This window comes from Magallana gigas, chromosome 5 (genome assembly GCF_963853765.1).
Source record: "Magallana gigas chromosome 5, xbMagGiga1.1, whole genome shotgun sequence".
In the NCBI taxonomy this organism is placed as follows: domain Eukaryota; kingdom Metazoa; phylum Mollusca; class Bivalvia; order Ostreida; family Ostreidae; genus Magallana; species Magallana gigas.
Genome location: NC_088857.1, coordinates 30,888,293 through 30,913,423, shown reverse-complemented (window position 1 = coordinate 30,913,423; position 25,131 = coordinate 30,888,293). Strand labels below are relative to the sequence as shown.

At 33.5% G+C, this 25,131-nt stretch overlaps 1 protein-coding gene across 7 annotated transcripts in view; it reads right to left on the bottom strand.

Moving 5' to 3' along the window:
• Positions 1–8,134: 8,134 nt before the first annotated feature.
• Positions 8,135–25,131, bottom strand: part of LOC105338263 (1-phosphatidylinositol 3-phosphate 5-kinase) — a 29,403-nt gene continuing 12,406 nt past the window's right edge. For 2 of the 7 annotated variants that reach the window (XM_034467820.2, XM_066084251.1), the window contains exons 20-48: positions 23,507–23,695; positions 23,181–23,281; positions 23,000–23,071; positions 22,632–22,818; positions 21,908–22,086; positions 21,587–21,706; positions 21,274–21,382; positions 20,859–20,952; positions 20,412–20,499; positions 20,185–20,278; positions 19,370–19,481; positions 19,040–19,096; positions 18,810–18,845; positions 17,450–17,584; positions 16,966–17,097; positions 16,510–16,618; positions 16,096–16,188; positions 15,906–15,977; positions 14,700–14,761; positions 14,106–14,246; positions 12,867–12,968; positions 12,356–12,452; positions 11,990–12,069; positions 11,756–11,859; positions 11,542–11,670; positions 11,325–11,427; positions 10,846–11,007; positions 10,684–10,743; positions 8,135–10,586 (exon numbers count right to left, since the gene is read on the bottom strand). In XM_034467820.2, the coding sequence (XP_034323711.1) occupies positions 10,465–10,586; positions 10,684–10,743; positions 10,846–11,007; positions 11,325–11,427; positions 11,542–11,670; positions 11,756–11,859; positions 11,990–12,069; positions 12,356–12,452; positions 12,867–12,968; positions 14,106–14,246; positions 14,700–14,761; positions 15,906–15,977; positions 16,096–16,188; positions 16,510–16,618; positions 16,966–17,097; positions 17,450–17,584; positions 18,810–18,845; positions 19,040–19,096; positions 19,370–19,481; positions 20,185–20,278; positions 20,412–20,499; positions 20,859–20,952; positions 21,274–21,382; positions 21,587–21,706; positions 21,908–22,086; positions 22,632–22,818; positions 23,000–23,071; positions 23,181–23,281; positions 23,507–23,695 (3,141 nt within the window). In that variant the 3' untranslated portion in view covers positions 8,135–10,464. Of the gene's footprint in view, positions 10,587–10,683; positions 10,744–10,845; positions 11,008–11,324; positions 11,428–11,541; positions 11,671–11,755; positions 11,860–11,989; positions 12,070–12,355; positions 12,453–12,866; positions 12,969–12,991; positions 13,809–14,105; positions 14,247–14,699; positions 14,762–15,905; positions 15,978–16,095; positions 16,189–16,509; positions 16,619–16,965; positions 17,098–17,449; positions 17,585–18,809; positions 18,846–19,039; positions 19,097–19,369; positions 19,482–20,184; positions 20,279–20,411; positions 20,500–20,858; positions 20,953–21,273; positions 21,383–21,586; positions 21,707–21,907; positions 22,087–22,631; positions 22,819–22,999; positions 23,072–23,180; positions 23,282–23,506; positions 23,696–25,131 lie in introns of those variants that run through there. The other 5 variants (XM_066084253.1, XM_066084255.1, XM_066084252.1 and 2 more) reach the window with 5 other exon arrangements.

Below are 25,131 nucleotides of genomic sequence, written 5' to 3'. Positions count from 1 at the left end.
AATACATTTAAGGGAGACAGGCTGCATTGTATAAAATATTATCCTATGCAAACGCTAGTGCAAATTTACAATCCTGCAACCTATCAATCTAGTAATAGTGTAAAAAAAATAAAAAAGCACAGTCAATAATTAACTCGGAAAAGGAGAATGCATTTCCTACCACCTAAGGACTAGTGGCTGAATATGTAAGGTTTAATAAACAAATAGAAATGGATAAAAAAAAAGGACAATTCTTTGGTCTCACGAGGTTCAGAGTTTGATGTACGTTTATATCCCATATATAAACTATTGTTAAGGATCTTTTTGAGAACTGCAATACTCAACATATGATATGACTATAAAATCATCCTGTTAGAAAAGGGACTAATGATTATAAACATAAGAATATCCAGGGAAAAATGGATTTTATTTATACAGGATCTACATGTATTATTGTACATTGTCCAGATAGTTTGTATAGTTTGTATTATGACTCCATTAAGCTGATTTTATCATACCTATTGGTCCTCAGGTGAGCGATGTGGCCCGTGGGCCTCTTGTTTTTAATAATGAATGAAATTCATCCTGTTCAGATTGCACAAATTCAGGATGTTAGCATAAATTGATGAAGTGTGTTTTGTTTTCTTTTTTTTCAGTTGTAAAACAAACTACATTTTAATAAGCAAATATTTACCAAGTAGCCTATTAATTTGTTTCCTCTCACTGTTTAATCCAGTTATATGACAATCAAGGAATTTTTGGCACTTGAGTTTCACAGGTCATTAATTATTTTTTTCCTCATTATTATGAGATTTGATACACAGGGTACATACATGTACTTACTAATTTTTCAGTAAGATAAAATTTTTATTGAATGAGAAAAAGGACCTTAAACTCAGATGGAAGCATTTTATCAGAAGATATATGTTGTAATAGGGAATTAGCTCCCCTGGACAGACCTCACTGTACAATGTTTAGGTAGCAGTGATTTTAAAGATATTTTTATAAACCTTGATTTATATCAACCAAAGTGGGTTTTTTTGCCCCCCCCCCCCTTAATCCATTTAAACAGAATAATTATTTATACAAATTAAAATTTCTTTTTTTTCCCTTTCATTTTCTGTTCTTACTTAAAACGATAATAAATGAACACTAGAGAGTAGAAAAATTTGTGCATTTTAACATTTAAAACTGTTTAAATACCCTTGCTAGAATTTGTATTTCTCTTTAAATACTATACCACAAAGAGCTCTGTCCAAAGTGAACAATCTATTTTTAGCTCACCTGAGCCAAAGGCTCAAGTGAGCTTTTCTGATCACAATTTGTCCGTTGTCGTTGTCGTCGTCGTTGTCGTCGTCGTTAACTTTTCACATTTTCATCTTCTTCTCAAGAACCACTGGACAGATTTCAACCAAATTTGGCACAAAGCACCACTAGGTGAAGGGGATTCAAGTTTGTTCAAATGAAGTGCCACGCCCTTTTTAAAGGGGAGATAATGGAGAATTATTAAAAATTTGTTGGTATTTTTCAAAAATCTTCTCAAAAACTATTCAGCCGGAAAAGTTTAAACTTGTGTGGAGGCATCCTCAGGTAGTGTAGATTCACGTTTGTTCAAATCATGGTCCCCGGGGGTAGGGAGGGGCTACAAGAGGGGGATCAAGTTTTACATAGGAATATATAGAGAAAATCTTTAAAAATCTTCTTCTCAAAAACTATCAGGCCAGAAAAGCTCAAATTAAAATGGGAGCATCCTCAGGTAGTGTAGATTCAAGTTTGTTCAAATCATGGTTCCCGGGGGTAGGGTGGGGCCACAATTGGGGGATCAAGTTGTACATAGGAATATATGGAGAAAATCTTTAAAAATCTTCTTCTCAAAAAGTATTAGGCCAGAAAAGCTCAAATTTAAATGGAAGCATCCTCAGGAAGTGTAGATTCAAAATTGTACAAATCATGGTCCCCGGGGGTAGGGAGGGGCCACAATTGGGGGATCAAGTTTTACATAGGAATATATAGAGAAAATCTTTAAGAATCTTCTTCTCAAAAACTATTAGGCCAGAAAAGCTCAAATTAAATTGGAAGCATGCTCAGGAAGTGAAGATTTAAGTTTGTTGAAATCATGGTCCTGGGGGTAGGATGGGGCCACAATTGGGGGATCAAGTTTTACATAGGAGTATATAGAGAAAATCTTTAAAAATCTTCCTCTCAAAATCTATTAGGCCAGGAAAGCTCAACTTTGAGTGGAAGCATCCTCAGGTAGTGTAGATTCAAGTTTGTTTAAATCATGGTCCCCGGGGGTAGGGTGGGGCCACAATAGGGGGATTGTGTTTTAAATAGGAATATATAGAGAAAATCTTTAAAAATCCTCTTCTCAAAAACTATTTGGCCAGAAAAGCTCAAATTAAAATGGAAGCATCCTCAGATAGTGTAGATTTAAGTCTGTTCAAATCATGATCCCCGGGGTAGGGTGGGGCCACAATTGGGGGATCAAGTTTTACATAGGAATATATATAGAGAAAATCTTTAAAAATCTTATTCTCAAAATCTATTAGGCCAGATAAGCTCAAATTAAAATGGAAGCATCCTCAGGTAGTGTAGATTCACGTTTCTTCAAATCATAGTCCCCGGGGGTAGGGTGGGGCCACAATTGGGGGATCAAGTTTTACATAGGAATATATATAGAGAAAATCTTTAAAAATCTTATTCTCAATTTCTTTTAGGCCAGATAAGCTCAAATTAAAATGGAAGCATCCTCAGGTAGTGTAGATTCACGTTTCTTCAAATCATAGTCCCCGGGGGTAGGGTGGGGCCACAATTGGGGGATCAAGTTTTACATAAGAGTATATAGAGAAAATCTTTTTAAAAATTTCTTTTAATAACTATTTGGCCAAGAAATCTCAAATTGGCGTGTAACCATCCTCAGATAATGTAGATTCAAGTTTACATTTTTATAAAAATACAGTTTTATATTATAGAGAAAATCTTTAAAAGTCTTCTTCTCAAAAGTATTAGACCAGAAAAGCCCAAATTTGAGTGGAGGCATCCCCAGATCATATAGATTCAAGTTTGTTTAAATAATAGTCCAGGGGTAGGGTGAGGCCACAATGGGGGATGAAATTTTACTTAGGAATATATAGAGAAAATCTTTCAAAATCTTCTTTTTAAAGACTATTTGGCCAAAAAAGCTTAAACTTGTGTAGAGGCATCCTCGGGTAGTGTAAATTCAAGTTTGCAAAATCACAGTCCCTAGTGGTAGGGCGGGACCGTGATGGCGGTTTGAATTTTTACATAGGAATATATACAGAAAATCTTTAAAAATATTCTGGGAATGATTTTGGTCCAAAACTCAGTACTTAGTGTGAAAGCACAGGTTATGAGATTAAAGGTAGATTTAAGTTTGATGAAACCATGATTCCCTAGAGAATAGTGGGGCCACGAAATGGGGGGGGGGGGTTATATAGGAATAGAGAAAAATCTTAGAGGTACAACAACAAAAGGGGCTTGGTATTTACCAAAAAATAAGAGGTGGATAAAAATTGGCAGATTTTCAATTTTTTTTAGCAAGATCTACTGTACTCAGTTGTCAAGATATTTTGATACTGTAATGCTAATTTGATCAGAATTAAGTGATGTGGCCCCTTGGCCTCTTGTTGTAGATCATGGATTCCACAACTTGTTGATTGAGTCTTAGTTTTGTTTGATTGTATGATTGTGTAGATTAATTGGGTATTTTTTAGTTTGCAATAAATTATCACAATATATGCTGTCTTTTATCTTCATTTTTAATTTACCAAAACATTAAATCATATTTAACGTTTTCTTCATAATAAATTTTCCTTCGACTACATGTCATTCAAACTAGTTCCAAAAAAAATGCTAAAGATTGTTGTATTGAAAATCATATGAAATGCTACATGTAGACATAAATCCTGAAACGAGTTTGGCAAAATCTTGAAAGTAAACAGGTTAATGTAGGTGGAATGAGAGTACCAAACCCCCGGATGTTTACATCAGAGAAAAAGTTATAGAAGGTTGTAATAAGGAATGAATGGGTAGGCGTTAGGCGATTGGCTGAATTCAGGTATGTGACAATTCTCATTTTGTAGTAAAATTATTAGTTTTTAAAATAAATGATGGAATGGGGGAATATTTTAAAGAATATAGCAACACTAGGAAAAATTGTAGGGGTGGGGGTTGATTTTTTATGAAGAGTGACATTCACTGCCGATCGCTGTAAGTTGTAAACAACTGCAAATTTGACCTATAAACGCCACGGGACCCTATATTTTTTTTGTCATTTCCTGAAAGGTCTTGAATTGAAGTTTCAAATGATACCAAAGATTTGACTGAAACTATTATAGTAAAGTACTGAGAGGTCATAACATTTGTATGGAGTTCTGTGGGAAAATAATTGGTAGGCTTTTCCCAGGTACATGCAGTGCTGTTACTGCTTCAGTAGTAAACATGTTTTATATAAACTGCGATTGGATGATAAAAGGTCACGAACCTTTTAACAGTTGAAAGTATTTACAGACACCTGTACAGGTCTTGTCCATTTGGGTGTACATCTAACATCTGAGTCGTGATGAAATTATCAAATTTTATGCCTTATTCCAAGCTAGCAGAAAAGTAAACTCAAGTATTCAGGTCAATGCATTGTATACAAACAGAAATGCATATAAACATGGAACATAAAGGTGAAAATCTAAGACAATGTAAGGAATACTACATGTTGGCAATGAGTCATGTTTAGCTTTAAAACAAAGAAAAAATAAATAAACTTGAGCAAGATTTGTTGGTTCCAAAAAAAAACCCCATGCATATTGAGTTAAAATTGAGCATAGAATGTAATCAATGGCACCTGACGTTACATATTTTTCTCATAATAAAAATATATATCTTTACCTAAGAAAACACAAGGTACATTTCACCACCATCTTGGATTTGTTTAAAACTGTTACATCGGCTGGAATTGTCGCGTGAAACTCATTGTTATTAGCTCACCTGAGCTGAAAGCTCAAGTGAGCTATTCTGATCACTTTTTGTCCGTCGTCCGTCCGTCCGTCCGTCTGTCCGTCCGTCTGTCCGTCTGTCTGTCCGTCTGTAAACTTTTTACATTTTGAACTTCTTCTCTAAAACCGCTTATCCAATTTCAACCAAATTTGGCACAAAGCATCCTTATGGTAGGGCGAAAATAAATTGCAGAAATAAAAGTCCGTTCTGTATTCAAAGCGGAGAAAACCTTGAAACTGTAGAAAAAGGGGGGTGCATTTTAAAAAATCTTCTTCTCAAGAACTACTGATTCCAATTCAACGTAGTTAAGCATAAATTATCCTTATGGGAAGGAAAATATAAATTGCAAAAATTAAGGTCTAATTCTGTTTCAAATCTGAGTTATTACGAAAATAATAATAAAGGAAAGGCGTGTTTCAATAAGTTTAATAGCTTCGGATTCGGCATCCGGTAAAATGGGTAGACAAGACTTGGCCTGGGCAAAACAAAAGATTGGCAGTTATTAATCTGCCAATCTCATTAAAATTTCAGGATATTTGATGGACCAGTATATTTGTATTTGCTGTAAATATTGCTGCAAAATAATGCGTATTTGGAATTGACGATTGCCGATCTGCCCCGGCTTTTTTTTTTTTTGCCACGGCCCGGGTTTGCGTACCCATTTTACCAAGACTCGTATTCCATACATCTAAAACGAGGTTCTTTGTTTAAAGCAGCCATGACATTATACGAAAAAGGGTCGATCTGACTATGATGAATTTGCTTGTTGTGCAACAGTTTGCGAATGAAGGGAAATTTTTGAAACATGCAAAATATATTGGTGCCGATTTTCGTTTTCATTATTTATGCTTTGTAACCTGGGAACTATCGTCTGTATTTCGTGATTTTTACGTATCAAATCAAACAGAGACTTCGGTAAATCAAACAGTTAACTGTTTACCTGCGCAAATTAAGCAAAATCTGATGTATCAAAAAAGTACTGAAATACAATTCATTATATCGGTAATTCGGCATTATATTTTGCGTAATGGTAGATTAATGCAATAGGTTTTGTTGAGATGCTCGGCATTTTCTCGAGTTTATTCAGTTTAAATAGAGTTTGATATTGCTGTCGGAAATATGTAGGTATATACATGTACATGTATATATATATGATTCATTTCGAAAAAATAAATTGTGTTCTTTATTTGTTATAGTGCATGTTTCTTGTGTTTTAATTGTTTACAATTTCTATTTACTAACCATATTTGAGTGTTAAGCTTCGAATTATAAGCAAGGTACAGAGATTTGCTCACAATTCTATGTTTGTACACAGATCTTAAAAACTAAAGATTAAAAAAGTAAAAAAATTGTCAATATTTATTAAGAAAATTTTCAAAGTCTCTTCTTCCAGAAACCAACTTTAACAACTTTATATTGTATTGTAAACTTAACCTTTTTTAGCTCACCTGAGCCAAAGTCTTCTTCTCAAAAACTATTAGGCCAGGAAAGCTCAAATTTGAGTGGAAGCATCCTCAGATAGTGTAGATTTAAGTTTGTTCAAATCATGGTCCCCGGGGGTTGGGTGGGGCCACAATAGGGGGATCATGTTTTACATAAGAATATATAGAGAAAATCTTTAAAAATCTTCTCAAAAACTATTAGGCCAGAAAAGCTCAAATTGAAATGGAAGCATCCTCAGGTAGTGTAGATTCAAGTTTCTTCAAATCATGATCCCCGGGTGTAGGGTGGGGCCACAATTGGGAGATAAAGTTTTAAATAGGAATATATAGAGAACATCTTTAAAAATCTTCTTATCAAAAACTATTAGGCCAGGAAAGCTCAAATTAAAATGGAAGCATCCTCAGGTAGTGTAGATTCAAGTTTGTTCAAATCATAGTTCCCATGGGTAGGGTGGGGCCACAATTGGGGGATCAAGTTTTACATAGGAATATATTGAGAAAATCTTTAAAAATCTTCTTCTCAAAAACTATTAGGCCAGGAAAGCTCAAATTTGAGTGGAAGCATCCTCAGATAGTATAGATTCAAGTTTGTTCAAATCATGGTCCCCAGGGGGTAGGGTGGGGCCACAATTGGGGGATCAAGTTTTATATAGGAATATCTTTTAAAAATCTTCTTCTCAAAAATATTTGGCCAAGAAATCTCAAATTGGCATGTAACCATCCTTAGGAAGTGTAGATTCAAGTTTGTTCAAATCATGGTCCCTGGGGGTAGGGCGGGGTCACAATGGGGGATGAATTTTTATAGATAGAGAAAAACTTTAAAAATCTTCTTCTCAAAACTATTAGGCCAGGAAAGCCCAAATTTGAGTGGAAGCATCCCCAGATCATATAGATTCAAATTTGTTTAAATAATAGTCCAGTGGTAGGGTGAGGCCACAATGGGGGATGAATTTTTACTTAGGAATATATAGAGAAAATCTTTTAAAATCTTCTTTTTAAAGAATGTTTGGCCAGAAAGGGTTTAAACTTGTGTAGAGGCATCCTCGGGTAGTGTTAATTCAAGTTTGCAAAATCACAGTCCCTAGTGGTAGGGCGGGACCGTGATGGCGGTTTGAATGTTTACATAGGAATATAAAGACAAAATCTTTAAAACTATTCTGGGAAAGTGTTCGGTTCAAAACTCAGTACTTAGTGTGAAAGCAAAGGTTATGCAGATTTAAGTCTGGTGAAACCATGATTCCCTAGAGAAAAATGGGGCCATGAAATGGGGGGGGGGGGGTATATAGGAATAGAGAAAAATCTTCTTACAGGTACAACAACAAAAGGGGCTTGGTATTTACTAAAAAATAAGAGGTTGATAAAAATTGGCAGATTTCCAATTTTTTTTTAGCAAGATCTACTGTACTCAGTTGTCAAGATATTTTGATACTGTAATGCTAATTTGATCAGAATTAAGGCAATTGTTGCTCAGGTGAGCGATGTGGCCCCTGGGCCTCTTGTATTCATTTTGCAATCCTCTCCATCTTGTAATTGGTCCTTCAACATGTAAACTTACAAATGATTTAACCAAAACACGTTGCATCACACCTGACTGTAATTTGTACAGCCTAATATAAGAGTTGAGAAATCAAACTTCTAAACTGCCTGTACAGACTGTAAAATAAAAATAGACACATTTTTATATAAAGCACATGATTGTATTTATTATGGCTAAACATAGGTGACATAGAATTTCAAAAACACAAGATATGCAAAAAGAAAACACCAAACATTGATTGCACATTTCTCAAAGAAAAACAATGGACACTGAATGTTTACAGAAAATACATCTTTACAGCACCTAAAGTTTCATTTCTACATGTATATACAGTATATTCTTAAAAAAGTAATATTAATAAAAATGTGGAAAATATTTGAGTATTTCTGATTACATCATTTTGACTTGTTATCCAACTATTCATTAAGAAACAATCTATTACAATAATCACTTAATTATTTTCCCAACCTTGTAATTAATCTAAATGTTTAAAAGACTATTGTAGATTCCTAATTAAATGAAAGGAATTAATATCCGCATAAAATCAAGAGAAGCACATCTCGCAATAAAATTTTGTTTTTCACTTTTAGATCAGATGCTAAGAAAATTAAACTATGATAAAAGTTTTTGATATTATGCTTTAAATTAGTGTCTACTGAGTAAAATTGAACAAATGTTAAAGCATATCATAAACATATAACAATATAATTATATAAAACAGATTTTGTGTTCAACCACAGTCTATCCTTTAGTTATTGGTCAAAACTGCTGAATATACACGTTATAGTATTGTTATGAAAATGATACATTACCCTAAAATTCTCAAATATGAATGATGCCTTTGCAAACGAAAAGGACATCTAAATGGATAATCTAGCTAGTAACACTAAATTTAAATAATCATTGTTTTTTTCTTTTTACAAATCATATTAGAATACATTGATAATGGTTTCTGATCAAGCGGGTCAAAGTGAGATGAAAAAACTTCAATTTTGCTTAGAAATGTCAATTTTGTGAAAATATGTCAGAGTTCAAGACATCAATTTCCACTCATAAAATAACTAGTATACCTCATTTATTTGAGTATTCTTAACTTTTACATGGTTTTAACAACCCACATATTTCGGCATATGTTTAACAATCTCTTGGCATGGTATCTTTGATTTTGGGGACAATATGTTAATATAATTTGGTGAGTTCTTTTTCATGATAAAGTACAATACGGTATATAAATTAATGTACAAAAGCAAAATTAAAATTTGTTCTAATGAGCAATCATGAAATAATGAAGTGGAACACATACACAAGAAGCAAATCAATGCTCACAGAAACTGAATGATTTCAATAATTGATCACAACTGAAATGCTTGCAGCATCAGATTACCGAAGAAAAAAAAAAGAAGCATCAAATTACCAAAAGAAACAAAACAAATTTGGCACATGATTCGACTTGTATCACAGACCTCATGGAAATGAAATCATCATAAATCATAACACTACATTTAAACAAGCTCAGTCTTTCTAGCAAACAATGCATCTGTAAGACAATGCTTACTAATAATAACCGCGCTCTTATATGAATATATAAAATAAGCAAAGTCGACATTCAACAGAAAGTTGCGTCCGATTGGTACAAAAATAATTCCCAAAGTATGGCATGCCTAAACAAATACTGTGTTAAATTTTCAAGCATCTGCAAGAAAAATCTTTGACAAAAATTTGTTTAAAACTCTAGGCTAAAAATAAACAGTCATAATTTAACAGGAAGTTGCCATCCGATTGATACATGTACAAAAATATTTCCTAATATATGGCATGCCTAAACAAAGAATATGTTAAAATATTTCAAGCATCTTTCATTAAAGTTGCTGAAAAAAATGCAACAGTAGTTTTTGTTACGAACAGATAGACAGAAGGATGGACAGACAGACAAGACACACAAGGGTAAAACAATTTATTTCCTGTGTAGCTTAAAACATGACATTTGATTGGCTAATGGGCCGGGTGTAAATTACCATATTGGGGTAAAAAATGTGATGTCACAATGCATTAAATGCGTAAATGGCATATCTTGAAAGTGTAATATACCGGTACCCTTGATTGGACATGGGAAACATATTTATTTGGTTTACCGGTACATAGGAAATAAAATCGCTATCCTGGCTCACCCGGGGTAAATCCCTGTACACCCTTGACTGAACCTGGATAACTAATAATTCCCCCGTCTCCTTTGGAGCAGGGGTATAAAAACAATAAAATAAAATTTTTGATATACAGGTACATTTATACAAGGAATCTCTGAGTGACATAGGGATAAATTACAACCTAGTTGATGAACACTGAATGGCGAAATCCTAATTGCTGGTTCCCTGTCAATCAAATCTTCCCTGTCATTCGGTGGTCCCCTTTAAATCAATATGGCAGTAAGATCATTCTGCTGTGACAGCTTCTGATATGCACCAATTATGCTTAGTGTTTTATAGAATTCCTTCCTGGTCAGTACTCAATATCCCGCCCCAGGAAGCTCCACTGGTCTGGAACAGGAAGGAAGTACCGTTCCATGGCCTCCAGGAACCGAGTTCTGTAGATTCCAGGGGACACAACTGTGGGCTGTTTTCCTGAAATAAATGAAAATCAAGAACATGAAAACAAAATTATCTTTCTGCATTCATATTCTGTAAATAATTATTCACTAAGTACCAGTAGCCTGCTTACCTCCTGTTGATTTTATCAATGTCTCCAGCTTTTTGTCCCAGGTAAAAGTGCGAATGTAATCTAAAATATAACATAAAATAATTCTTTACTGTCTTCAAAGCTACCAAAGATTTGACTTATTGGAGCACAAAATACTCATAAACATGAGGTGGCTGTATGTACCTATTATGCCAATAACCAGTTCCTTTTTGGTCTCATCAACACCCACAAGGAGCGAGTAGTCCATCACAAAGTTGCTGGCCAGAAACTCCGAGTCCCTCTCTATGGCCCGATTCAAAACAGTCTTGGAATGGGGGTACACATAGAGTGGGGAATCAACACTCACTGAAATAATGATTAATAGCCCTCAAAATCAAATATTCACTCTGTCTATTTCTAACTCTTTATGTGCACAGAGCAGAGATACGGTATTTAAAAGTCTTTCAAACTACAAAGACTTGCCCCTAGTGCATTAAAAATAACTATATCGACTTAATTACCAAATGTATGATTTTTTTTTTTTAACACATAAAAGGAAGCTTGTGAATTCAAAATGCTTTGATTTACATATAGCTCTGAACCCATCATGTAAATGTATGTTAAAGAGGAAAAAAATTGTTAGTACCATCAGTACTAGTACTGATGGTAATTGAGACACGTACACTTGAGAAGATTTTCGTCCAACAAAACAAGCTCCTGCTCGGACCTGCGAATTTTGGACGGGTTGACCAACCGATTCCTCATTGAGCCCTTGAGATCAAAAGTCTGGAGAAAAAAAAAACCTTCAGTATTCAGTTTTCTTCTCTTGAAAACTATATATAAAATATATTATCATCCATAACCTCATGCTAGACTATTAAGTACTATGACAAATCTAACCTGAGATATACTGCAGTTATAGAACAGATTCTCCATGACCAACAAATCCTGTTTGAGGTCATTGTTTGTCTGATTATTGCGGAAACCAATTCTGAAGGCACCCACAATTTTGGCTAAAGCTGTGGGTCTCTGAAAAAAAACAAAATAAAGAATTCATATTTTAAATAGTTCATGTGTAATTCAAAATGGATAAATTTTTTTAATAACTCTATACCTGTTCCATGTAACATTTGCTGATGTACTGAAAATATTCAAAGCCAAATTTCTCAAAGATCTCCACCTCTGTGCTAGACATCTGCTTCAGAATAAACCTGTTGTCTACAAAACAAAGAAGGTTAGACAGACATATTGTTGTACCATGTTCTGAGTTCTGTATATATATGTACAAGTAATCTACCGGGTACATCACATCACTGAATTAATCTAAATAAAGGTATATACAACTTACCATGAGTTTTGCAGAATGTGGATCCAGATTTACCTCCCTTGGCATCCCAAACTTTACATCGACTTAAAGAGCGGATAAACCTTAAATGGAGAGACAGGTTTCAGTTATGAGTAATTACATGCTAACCATGCAGTAATTGCATGTTTATCAGTAATTGAGTGTAACCCAAGTGTGTCTATATATACACTAAGATAAATCTCTTTTGCTCTAGAGAACACTTTTAGCAAAGACATCCCCCCCCCCCCCCCCTTCAAAATAAAAAATATGTAGAGGTGAAAATTAAACCTATATCTATTGAAGGTACAGCTTAACTTTATTCATAATGTAGACACTGTAGATAAGTTCCTTGACAAAATGGTATCTTACATTTCCTCTCCATCTGGAAAAATCAACTTCCTCAGCTGTCGAAACTGCTCAGCAAAGTAAACCTTACAGTAAAACTTGGTAGAGCTGTCCGAGAACTCTGTAAAATAAAAATCATTTCTGCATTTGAAAAGGAAAACATATTTGAAAATTTGCTTTGCAATCGCTTTATGAAAATTGCTTTCATTTCTATCTGCAAATTCTTATGCCCCATATCTACAGTTATGCACATATTTATTGTTTGTTAGTCAATTATGGTACTTTCTATGAGGCCTCAAGATAGAAAACTTATATCATATCAAGAGAAAAAAAAAATCATTGGAATGGGAGATTCTTCATTAATTTCATATCAAAGATATACATGTAAGTGTTATTAACTATGTTGTTCTCATGAAACCTTTAATGTACCATTTAACAGATAGACGAAGGATTAATATAATCCATACAGGTAAAACATAAAAACGTGATACATTAATTAATACATAATTACAAATATTTTTAGTAATGTACTCACGTAGCTGTATGTGGACGAGGGCTGTCTGTTTATTGGTGCGACTTTTGTCTATATCTGCTGGGATACTGGAGGTAAATATAGACCGCCCATCCTGGACATCATCTGAAACACACAGTGAAGTACATGTACAAATTTATAAACAACTGTTTTCATATGCAGGTAGCTAGAAACAAAACAGATATACCAAAGGCATATGTACTGTACTGACATAAACGAATACAAAATGTTTGATTCGTTTCAATAACACATTTCCGATGAATATATGTGATTAAGATATTGTAATTCATTTATTTCTTACAGTATATTTTTATGTAAAACACATACAAATATGTCTCATACATGAAGTTAATAAAAGTATTAGGTATGTGAGTGGTTATCCAAATTCGTGAAGAAGCTATTTATTTATTACATCTTGAATACATGTACATGACCTACCAGATGACCAGAAATCTGCATTTTCTATCAGAATTTTTTACATCTGTGTTTCTATAAATCAACATGACATGACCAATGTATAAATATAGAACTAAACTTAAACTTATATTTATCATAGCTACAAAGTTTGAAGCAACTTAACTTTTTGACCAAAAAAAGTATCTACATGTATGCATAAGAAAGGTGATTCACATCTCCAATAGGCAAGCACTAATAGCCTATGGACCCAATACCTACTCTTAATAGCAAGCAATTTGAACTTGAGACAGACAAGTCTGATTTCAACAGTAGTCAGTTCTTCCCGAGTGTAGTATTTTTAAACAATACTTCGTGACATTTACATTCATCTAGAAATTTAATGACATTCCATGTGAGTACATTTTGTCTACAATGAAATGTGTATAGACCAAAAAAAAATATGGAAACAAGATTTAAGATACACAGGCAACCGTACATACATACTTCTTGAATTGTTGCTGGTTTTGCCTATTTTGGCACTTTCCAGATCTGTTTTGGGAAGGAAATGAGTTTACTTTCAACTGTAGATCACTTTACCTTCACAAGATATCTTTTTTCACAAATACATTCATGAAATACATTGTGATGCACGACCCCACTCACTCTAGTGATACTCTTATCAGAAGATTTACTTCTTAGGTATGAGAAGTAGGAGATACCTTCATAAGAAATTCTATTTTATGAACCAAAGATGCAAGCTTCACAAAGTCACTTATTGGCAGATAAAGTTTTTGTGTATGAAAAGTGATTTATGCCATACAGATAGTGTGTGAGGGCTGGTTTTACCTATTTCGACACTGTCTAGGTCTATTTTAGGGGTGTACTTCACTGTGTCCACATACTCCTGCTTTCTGTGGGGTTTGGGGCTCGTATCTCGAGAATTTGACCCCCGTAAAAAGGACAAGACACCAGATCCATGTTTTCTTCCTACAGGTGGGTTTGAAAATGTAGAGGAAGCCAAAGTCAGGTATACATCACAGTGAAAGCCAATTGTACAAGTATAATATAAATACAGTCAAGTAGTATATCAATGCAACTTATACATGTAGCAGACATTCACCATTGCTAGCTGTTTGACTGTTTCCACAACTTTATGTAGAAGACATATATATGTGACAACAAACCTTTATTTAATTTACATCTGAATTTCATTTCAATGAAGAAAATAAATACTTGATAAACAAGAAAGAAGAGATGCTATGAGACAATCAATACCTAATGAAAGATTTGTGCTGGAGTAAATCTATTCACTATAACTTTGGTACTGAAATAACCACAGCAAAAAGAAGCAATATTATATGATATATTAAATGCACAATACTGACACAGCAAGATTTGTCAGAGGATAAGCAGAATCAATCAATCAATCTGTGTTCTTACCTGTCTCAGAACTCTCAGCTGATGCCATGTCATGCTCGCCAGATTTACCAAACTTGAACTCCCTATGAACAAAATACTCAAAAAATTATCATATGCATACACACAAAAGTTTATAACCAGTATAGCACAAACATACACCAGTTATGACTGAAATAGTTGAGAACTAAACCTTTGCAGGAAAAAGTTGTAGAGCTACATGTTCGAAAATAGAACTTCATTGTGAAAAAAAAAAAATTTTGCACAATTCCACACGGTGTCTAAAACAAGAGGCCCATGGGCCACATCGCTCACCTGAGGAACAATAGGTATGATAAAATCAGCTTAATGGAGTCATAATATAAACTATCTGGACAATGTACAATAATACATGTAGATCCTGTATAAATAAAATCCATATTTCACCCTGGATATTCTTATTTTTATAATCATGTCCCTTTTCTAAAAGGATGATTTTATAGTCATATCATATGTTGAGTATTGCAGTTCTCAAAAAGCTCAGGTGAGCTAAAAATGTTGACACCTATAATTTCAACAAATTTCATTCAAACTAAATACAATAAAACTCAGTTATAGGAAAGTCCGAGGGACCAATGGACTTACTTCATTATATCCGTATTATGGATTCGTAATAATAACTATAGCGAATTCACTATATACACGTTTTCTTTCACCAGATAATAATTTTTGTTAATTGAGGCTTAAAATAAAAATACATTACTTTGATACCTTTAATAATCGAATTGTAAATTGAAAAATATATGTGAAAATATATTCATTCAAACTATTATGTTAAGTGGAAGTGCAAATTTTTTTTGCTGTGAAGAAATTCATTATAAAAGTGTTAAATTTTGTGAATATTTACCTCAATAGGACTTAAAATGAGTTCGCTATATCTGTAAATTCATTATATCCGAATTTGTTATAACCGTAAAATTTTGCAAAGATGTGTTAAGAATTTTACCAGGGACTAAAAAATAACTTCGCTATATCCGAGAATTCACCATATCCGTGTTCGTACTAAGTGAGTTTTACTGTATTTTTAAAGTTAGTCCAATTTATTTTGTCTAAAATTACAAGCATTTAGCAGCTTTTGCTATATAGTCTGTATACATGAATTTTCTTGTTGAGCTTCTGTTCCGCATCTTTGTATGTAAATGTTCTCAATAAGCCTAAAAGAATCTCAAAATCTAGAACGATAAGCCTTACTTGTTTTGAGTTGAATCTCTCTGGGTAATGGAAGCTTGGATTTCCTGGAGTTTGGCAAAATATTCCTGCGACCTACAGCAACCAAATTAAGCTTACATTTTAGTACTTGCACCAAATAATTCATGGCAAACATAAAATTTCACCAATTCAGTAGGGGAGGTATTTCAAATGCATTAGCAATTTTCCTCACCCTAAAGTATAGGCGATGATAGAGCTGGGTTCATCGTCATAGATTAGTACTGGCACTTTGCCAGCTGGCAGCTGATGGTGCTCATCATAATTCCTGAAACAGACCACATGGTTCATATAGACAATATTGAGACTTATTTTCATCTACATATATATATAGTTTTTTAAAAAGTTTTTTTTAAATATTTCATTCAATGGTTACCGTAATTGATATCTAATTTCCTACTATTAAATGAGATTAACCAGGCATGCATTATTTCTTGATTGATAAAAAATTCAAGGTACAATGAAATTACAAAATGCACAGACTTAATTTCAGACTTCCATATCTGGGAGCATTGGATATTCTAGTATATTTAACATTGAGATCTATACATGTAATTAAGATGCATAGTGAGAAGATCCAGACACTTACACCTTGAGAGTGTTTGGAATGCTGGATCCTCCAAGGAAGTTTGTCACCCGACTCTTGATGTTTGTAATTCTGTCCATCTTATGTCCATCCAAAATATCATCTGATGAACCTACATAAAATAATTGATATAAAATTATTTCCATAAAACATTCTTTAACTTAGATTGATATCTATTCACTAAAATTAATTCAAATTATTAAATAAAATTCCGAAAATTAAAAATTAAAAGAAAAAATAACCCTAAGGCTTAATCAATTCATCTCAAAATATCTTGCTGACAACCTTTATTTAATGAGTTATGAGAGAAGGAATGTGAGAGAATCAAAAAGGCATCCAAGGGCCTCTAAATGCAAATCAGGGAGTAATCTAAAGGTGTCATAATAAAAGAGAGGTTTAATATGAACAGTTACATTCGTGTAGGGGAAGTACGGTGAAGCATAAATTCAGGAAGCTTACCAGTTTTCTTTAAGTTGCTTTTTGAACTGCTTGGTTGTATCTGGTCTTTGCTACTGGTACCCTCCACTTCCTGTGACATCATCATGTCAGCAACATCCAACTTTGTCGACTCTTTGTCAACTTCCCCAGCATCTGCAGAAATGAAGAATTCTGTCATGAAATTCAAAGAACTAAATTTGTGCAATATAAATATGATATTTTAGGCATAATCTACTGTGTTTTTCAGGGTGTTTTGGATATACCAGAATAAACTGCATCAGTGAGTAATGCTGGCAGGAATGGGGGTAAAAAGAAGGATATTACTATCCATGAATCTAGCTAGTCACATCAAATAAAATGACATGATTTTATACAGTATTTCATGCTGAAAAGGGGATGTTTTGGGTTTTTCCATTTTGGTGTTTTGAATTCCCACTATGGAATTTTCGTGGAAGCCGGACTTGGTGTATAAAAGGGGTGCCAGGAGAATATAGACCCCCATCACCTTCAGGAAAATGAACCACCACATATTGAGTGGTGTCCCCTGACTTGGACCGTAGTTTTTCTGCATCCTCTAATATACCTGCATCTATTCCGGGGGTGACACTGTACTGGTTACTCTCAGTAGACAGGGCGTAATCTGAAAATACAAACAAACCAGTCCATATAAACTGCTAGGATACTTTATTACATTTATTTCATTGGTCTATCTCATGACAAATTCAATATTGAATGTTTTGAATTCATCCTTCAATTCAGTGCTAACCCCTCAAATGCTTTTTTTTTTACCTATGCTTACTTTCATTTTCCAAGTATCATTTATATAAAAAAAGAACACAAAAAATTAAACAAAAACATAAAAGGGTATATATAAAGTAGCAAAATGTTCAGAGGGTAAATTTTTGCCATATGAAAAAAATATTCATTATATAAATATTATGGTTAATTTGACTTTTTCCATGTATCTGTTAGGTCATAAACACTTTTTTTTTTGCATAGTCCAAACCTTTATTATTAGAATTATTAGTGTAAACCAAATGAACAGAATGAAATACAAATATATTTAGCATTGGTATTCAATTTTACTATGAGAAAGATTTCAATCATCATGAACAACTTGAAAACTTTAAACAAGAGGTCAAGAGACCACATCACTCAACCGAGCTAAAAACTATCACTTGTAAAAAATGTACATTTAAAAAGCATGAACCTCGGATCCTCATTTGCTGTTAACTTGGTTTAATATTATGATTAAACAACATCAACGACAATAGACAAATTTTCATCGAAAAAGCTTATTTTCAAGTCGATGGCTCGATCAGGAAAGCTACAAATGCATTCATATGCATGCAAGGGATGACAAGTATTTAATGCCTTTGAAGATATCTGATAACAGCATACATGTATTAGTACATATACTGTGGAATCATTAGATTTCGTGGTGGCTCAATTTTCGTGGATTTCGTGGGTACCTCTCATCCACGAATTAACATCCTCCTCGAATAGTATATTAGGGTTATAAAGTCATATTTCGTTTTGTAGGTATAAGAAAATACACGAAATTACGTCCCCACGAACCTATAAAATTTCAGGAATCCACGAAAATTGGCCCCCACGAAAATTGATGATTCCACAGTACATGTGGAAATATGTGCTTACATAAATACAAGTACAGGTACATGTATATCTGCATTGGATACATGTAGATGCAGCATAGATGCAGCATTACCATTTTGTTATGAGTTTCATTGTACATCTAATGGAAACAGTGGACAAGAGCACATGCCTTACAAATCATAACCATTAGTCAGAAGCAGGAATAATGAACATTGATTATAGAGTTGTTATTTGATGTGAAATCAAACCTTCTTGTACAAGTATGAAATCACTGAGAGATTCAGCTGAAATATTCATGTTTACATCAATAAATATTTTTTGAGGTGCATAACAAAAAGTCAATCTCTTAATTACTATATGCATATATACTGAAATATATTCCTATATGCCCTGAAAAATCAAATTTTAGAAGAACACACACATCAAAGAAGTTAACCCCCCCCCCCTCCAAAAAAAAAAAATAATAAAAATAACTTACAAGTTTCCTTGAAGTTTGCCTCTACTGCGTCATTTATTCTCACTGGCATAGAGGGAGCTAAAAGTAAAATCAGAAATTATTCAACTGAAAGTTTCAAAGTCACAATCATGTAGTTTGATAAATTAATGCATAATCTACCTTCCAACAGTGCAAACCATATGTAAGGCTTTTAAGCAAGAGAACATTACAGTACCTCTTTGATACTCAAACTGTATTTAACTACAAATTGAAGTTCTTTCAAAGGTGTAATTAGTTGAAAACAACAAACTGTATAACCAATCAATTAACAAAGCTTAATCATTAGGTTCATTCATCAGGAATCAAACCTACCTCTACCATATGGATCCAGCCCTGGTGGTATATCTACCTCTGTAAAGTCTGATGTAGACGTCAAAGACTGTGAATCTAATGTCTCAGAATGCTGGGAGGATGCTGAAGTACCCTACAAAAAATTATATGAATAAACAACAATACAAGTGAAGAAAATATGTCAATTTCAAGTTTTTGAATTCATTTACAAGTTAATATAAATGTACCACACTTGGCTGTGTATTCCATTTAGCATTTTGGTAGAAGGAAGCTTCCGCTAAATCAAGTATATTGCTAAATGCCATGCATACATGTATAATAATAGGAATATTGAAGAAAACGCCAATTCAAATCAACACAAACTTGATAAAAAGCTCTCTTCAACATAATAATGTACACACCAAATATAAAATGTTTACAGTACTATGGCAAAATATGTCTGAACATTTCATCTGACCAACAGTAAATTAGAAGCATTTTGACAGGAGCTTGAACTTGGGTAGTTGAGTCAAACAGCAATGTGACGAAGGCCTGTCTATTTCATTGTTGGCCACTCAGCCATGACTCAATCTTTGAAAATCAACAAGATTTGTCTGGCTTTTGAGCTAAGACTACGCAATCTAAGCATATTTCACTCGAAACCAGTGCAATTTTTTACTTGTATTGATGCAAGAAAAAGATGGTTACATCCTACCAAAAGTCAAAGGTCATGTTAAAATAGTTCTAACTTTAATGCTGATTGAAAAATTTTAAAGCACCGTGTTAATTTCACAATAAATTCCACCAGCAAAAATAGTAAAATAAAGTTTCAGGGTAATTTCAGCAGAGTACCATACCAGTTTGCTGTCGTCCTCTGAGGGAGGGGGAGGCGTGGCCTCTTTCCTGGCCTGTTTACTGTACTTCTTCTGCTGAGAGACCAGCTCTTGTAACCTGCAAGAATTTGAAAAATGCCTATTGAAGGAACATTCTTTGGTGAACTAAATGTATTTAGTTTATTCAAGGGGCATAACTCTGCTAAACTCTACAACACAATGCACCATTGAGAACAAAAATTCAGTATTACTTGTGATTCCAATTCTGTATGGCATCTGCTATCAGTTTTTTGACCTTCACAATGTCATCTTGAATCAAATACAGCTGCACTGTAATTCCTAAAATTGAACAATGCTATCATCAAAATGAAATATTGTAATAAACCTGCAGAAAAATAAAATACAGTGAAAATGACAAGCATGAAAGTCAAAAGAGAACTGTGGTTTATTTTAAGGAGGCTGGTGGTACACAAGTTACCTGTCAGACCTACCTGAAATTGTTAGATATAATTTTTAAGTTCTAGACTATCATTTACATTAGTGAAGAAAAATTTTAGCTTTTACTTCTGAGTTTTTTTTTCTATATCATCATACAGAACTCTTCTTCAAATTTTAAAAGGAGATCATTACAGTCTAAAAATGGCCACAACCATCCCACTCTCTTAAACTAAGAATAATATCTTGAACCTCATACTTACCGTTGACATCAGCTTTACTATCAATGTCCAACCAAATGGCTGCAAGGTGCTGCCTTATCTCATCTGCTAAATCCTTTATTCTGCTTTTTTCAGTCTTGTAAAAGTAAAGTTTAACACACACATGTTCAGATATTGTGAAAAAGATCCACTTACCACATTATATAGTTATTAACAACTTTAAATACATGTACAACTTTTGTCTTCACACATAATATCAAATAATTAAACTTTAAGAGAATCAACTTGCCAAAATAAATTTCTTGTAATTACCAAAATTAATAACATACAAGATGTAAAGATAATTTCTTCTGGCCATCAAATCATGACAGTTATGTATTATCATAATCATAGCTGTGCCAAAAAATAAGATCTGTCAAACTTAAAGTGAAATACAGTATTACAAGCAAAAACCTACTGGAATAATGGTTTTGTAGTCTGTGATGAGTTTATTCAGGGTTTCCTGGTGGTTCTCACAGCTTGTGTTCACAATGGCAGCATGGATAGAGGCAAACATATCAGTACATCTACAAGGGCAAAAAAGAATCAGTTCACTCCACATTATAACATCATGCCATGATAACACACGGTATGTGCTCTTATTCTTGTCTCATATTGACTGGTTGATAGATTCTTGATTTTTGTTTAAGTTGAAGCATCATCACCATATCCTACAAAAAAATCTCAAGAAATAAAAACAGAGGAAAAATTTCTGAGTCTTTTCAACATACTTGGTAGTTAGAAAGCGGACTTCGTCTTTGAGTCTGGTCCAGTGAGTTATCTGCATTCCGTCTTCAATGCAAATGATTGGTGGGGGAAGCACAACTTCTCTTCTTGTTATTGGGTAGTATCTACATAGATGAAAATATCTTTCAGATATAAAACTAAGATTTAATATACTGCATTAACTTAATTCCATTCAACAACATTACAAAATTCAAGGAAATATTCTATAACTGGAATTTATTATTAATAACTTTTATGTGTAACTTGATACTTGATACGTGCAATCTTCCAACAAAAGATAAAATTACCAACATGCATTTACTTACTTGAATGTTGCCACTATATTGTGGTGTCCAAAGTACTGACTAAAGAACTGGTGGAGGGAGTGGCTACAGGGCTCAGAGCCCACCCTCCGCACAAAGGAGGTCGCATGGAACCGGAGCTCCAGGTACTTAGCGAAGGACATGTTCCAGCTGTCCATACTCATCGGAACAAGGGGTGTGGCCTAGTGAATGAAAAATGGGTAACATATTAAAGTAGTTTATCATCATTTATCCTAGAAAATGTCCACTCTATAAACGAAGATAATGGAAAAGCATGGGGACTTTTTATACAGTACATTTGGAAATTTACAATAAATATGTGATTTTCACTATATTTTTACTAAATACGCGAGAGGAAAGTATTTGCTTGCGTTAGTAACCATGAGCTAGCTAAGATATCATTGCTCTTAGGGGAGACATGAGACATTCATATGATAGAAATGATACAAGGCATACTGTTTTCACAATGAATTTGAGTAATCAAAAACCTACAGGAATGTCCATATTTACAGCATATACTAGACAACAATCAAAACCAAGTACATGTACAGGTAAGTGTTCTTCATTAAAAGCAAAACAACAGTTTAACATTCTAACATGTATTTAAATTATGATATTAAAATGAACGAAAGATTAAATGAAACTACAAAATCTCATAAAATATTTAACTTTGGACATACACTGTAAAGATCTGCAGTTATAAAACAAGGTTTTGTACTCTGCTGACCTGTCTACACTTTCGACACCAATTCCACATCATCAGGGCCTTCTCTCCCCCAGGGACACAATTGGGGAGCTTCCTGAGGGAGATATAGATGGCCCCCGTACTGCTGATGATTCGTCGGACATGGTCCAACATGGGTACATCACAGTTGGCTGAGGTACATGTGTTTGGCTGACAAGAATAGGACTCTCTGTAGAACACAACGCAATATATCAATTAAACCAGTATAAACATGTAAGAGTCATATAGGGAGAATACATCCGACACTGAATATAACTATTCCATGTATGCCATATAATTTTCTTTGGTGAAAATTACTACCATGAACTATTTATACATGCATTCATTTATAAGAAATATTTTTTCCTCACCTAAAACAGAACTTCTCTAAAAATCCTCCAAGTGTAATATCTTGACTTCCATAAAACTCCATTGTGAGTAATCTAGTCATAATAACAAATGCATTGTTTCATTTCATTTTTTATAAAAATAAAGCAATGTAACGGTATACATGAATCAACAACAATGGCTACTTATGAAGAGCGAACTCACTGCGGGGCCAGACAAGGCATTGGGTGGTTATCTGACTTCTCGGAGTAACTACTGAGCAGAACCACCAATCTCTGATGCCGGCCAAAATCCAGGCAATCAATCTATATGTACAAAATAAATATGATCACCTTAATATATACATATAATAGACATGCTCTATATTATTATACAGAGCTGTTAACTGTCTCTGTCTGAATCTTCTCTATAAAAAATAAACCATTAGAAACTTACTTTTTGCTATTTTTTAAACATTAACAAGTACATGTACTGGTATTCAAATTTGACAAGAAAATTTTATATTCCCAATTATTCAGACACACTGGTACCTTGACTGGTTTCTTTCTTGGGCTCTCAGTTTCTGTAGTATTAGTTTTTGTTGTCCCATTCTGACCATTAGATGTCTCCTTTAAGGGTAGAGGCTTCTTTGAGTCGTAGGTTATGACTGGTCCCTTTGGTAGGTTGTCATAGTTCAACTTCAATCTTCCTCCTCTTGCCCTGAAGTCAGCTAGCATGTTCTACAAACAACATTAAAGGAATTAATGAGACACAAAAAAACACAAGGTATTAAATGAGTAATTTTTCATCTATTAATGTTTGAAGTGGAAACAGTCTAAACTAGAACTGTCCTAATGGGACTAATACCCCCGCTAGGCTAATTCAAATGGGACAAATAATTGAATTGAATAATAATTAAGGTTTGGAACACATAAAAAAAAAAATTCTAGAATTGTAAAAAAAAAAAAAAAAAAGTTAACAAAGAAAAATTAAAATCAAAATTGTCAGAATTTCACTGTAAAAACATATCTATAACAGCAATACATTTACAAATGTATGTTTTTGATGATATATTTTTTTAATTTAATTGATTTAAGGAAAAACCAACAAAATGACAATAACCCCTCCCTTTGCAGTGAATAGAAATACCGGTAGCCAAGCAATGCTCTTCTGTTGATAAAACTTTCAATATCTTTCTAATAAGAGTCTTGACAGATGCAATTAGTTGTTTCAAATTTTTCTCACTTTCTCCTATGGCACAATTGAACTCCATATCAGAAAATTGATCCCATAGGACTATGATTTTCTTTGATGAGTTTGTTAAATTTAATAAACTCCCAAAACATTACCATAATTACCATACTATGTAAAAATATGTAAAAAAGAAAATTTAATATTACAAACAATTTTAAAATTGCCAAAACACTACAATCATATCAGTAATTTTGAATTTCATTTAAATTAATGCCCAATAGGGTCACTTCATCAAATTACTTGACAAATAAATTTCAACAACCTCTAAAAATAGTTTAACTTCTTTATTAATAATTATATTATTTATTTCCTTATAATGATAGACCTTTTGGTTTACATGAAACAGTTTTAAAATAGCCCCAAAACCATCACCCATTTTACAGATTATCAATTTCCCCTAAACACATGCTCCATCTGAGCCATGGCTCAGATAATGGCTCCCTTGGGACAAATGAATTCAGCCACACTTGTCTTTGATGTTCTCATTAGCTCCTAAGAATTTATCATTGACAAACAAAAACTTTGCATTGTCAGTTGATAGAATACTTATAAAAAATATTTTTTTTTTATTAATTAAGACATAAAGACAAAAAACTCCATCTGGATGTATTTATATAAATATATTTTAGAGTGTTTTCTATTAATTAATTAATAAAATCTGTAAGGATTACCTCCCTTACTTTTCAACATTAGTGTACAATATATAGAATAAGGAAAATGAAAACTGTCATAAAATCATTAAATCTTGTCTGATCTTAAAAAAAATTGCAGGTGCACATCTTCAGATGGTGTTCAACATATGTACAAATTTTCAAACTGTTCCATGCAGTAATAAAAAATTCTATAGGGGGGACAAAGTTGCGTCTACAGACAGACGGACAGACGGACAGACAGACAGACGGACAGACGGACAGGGTGAAAC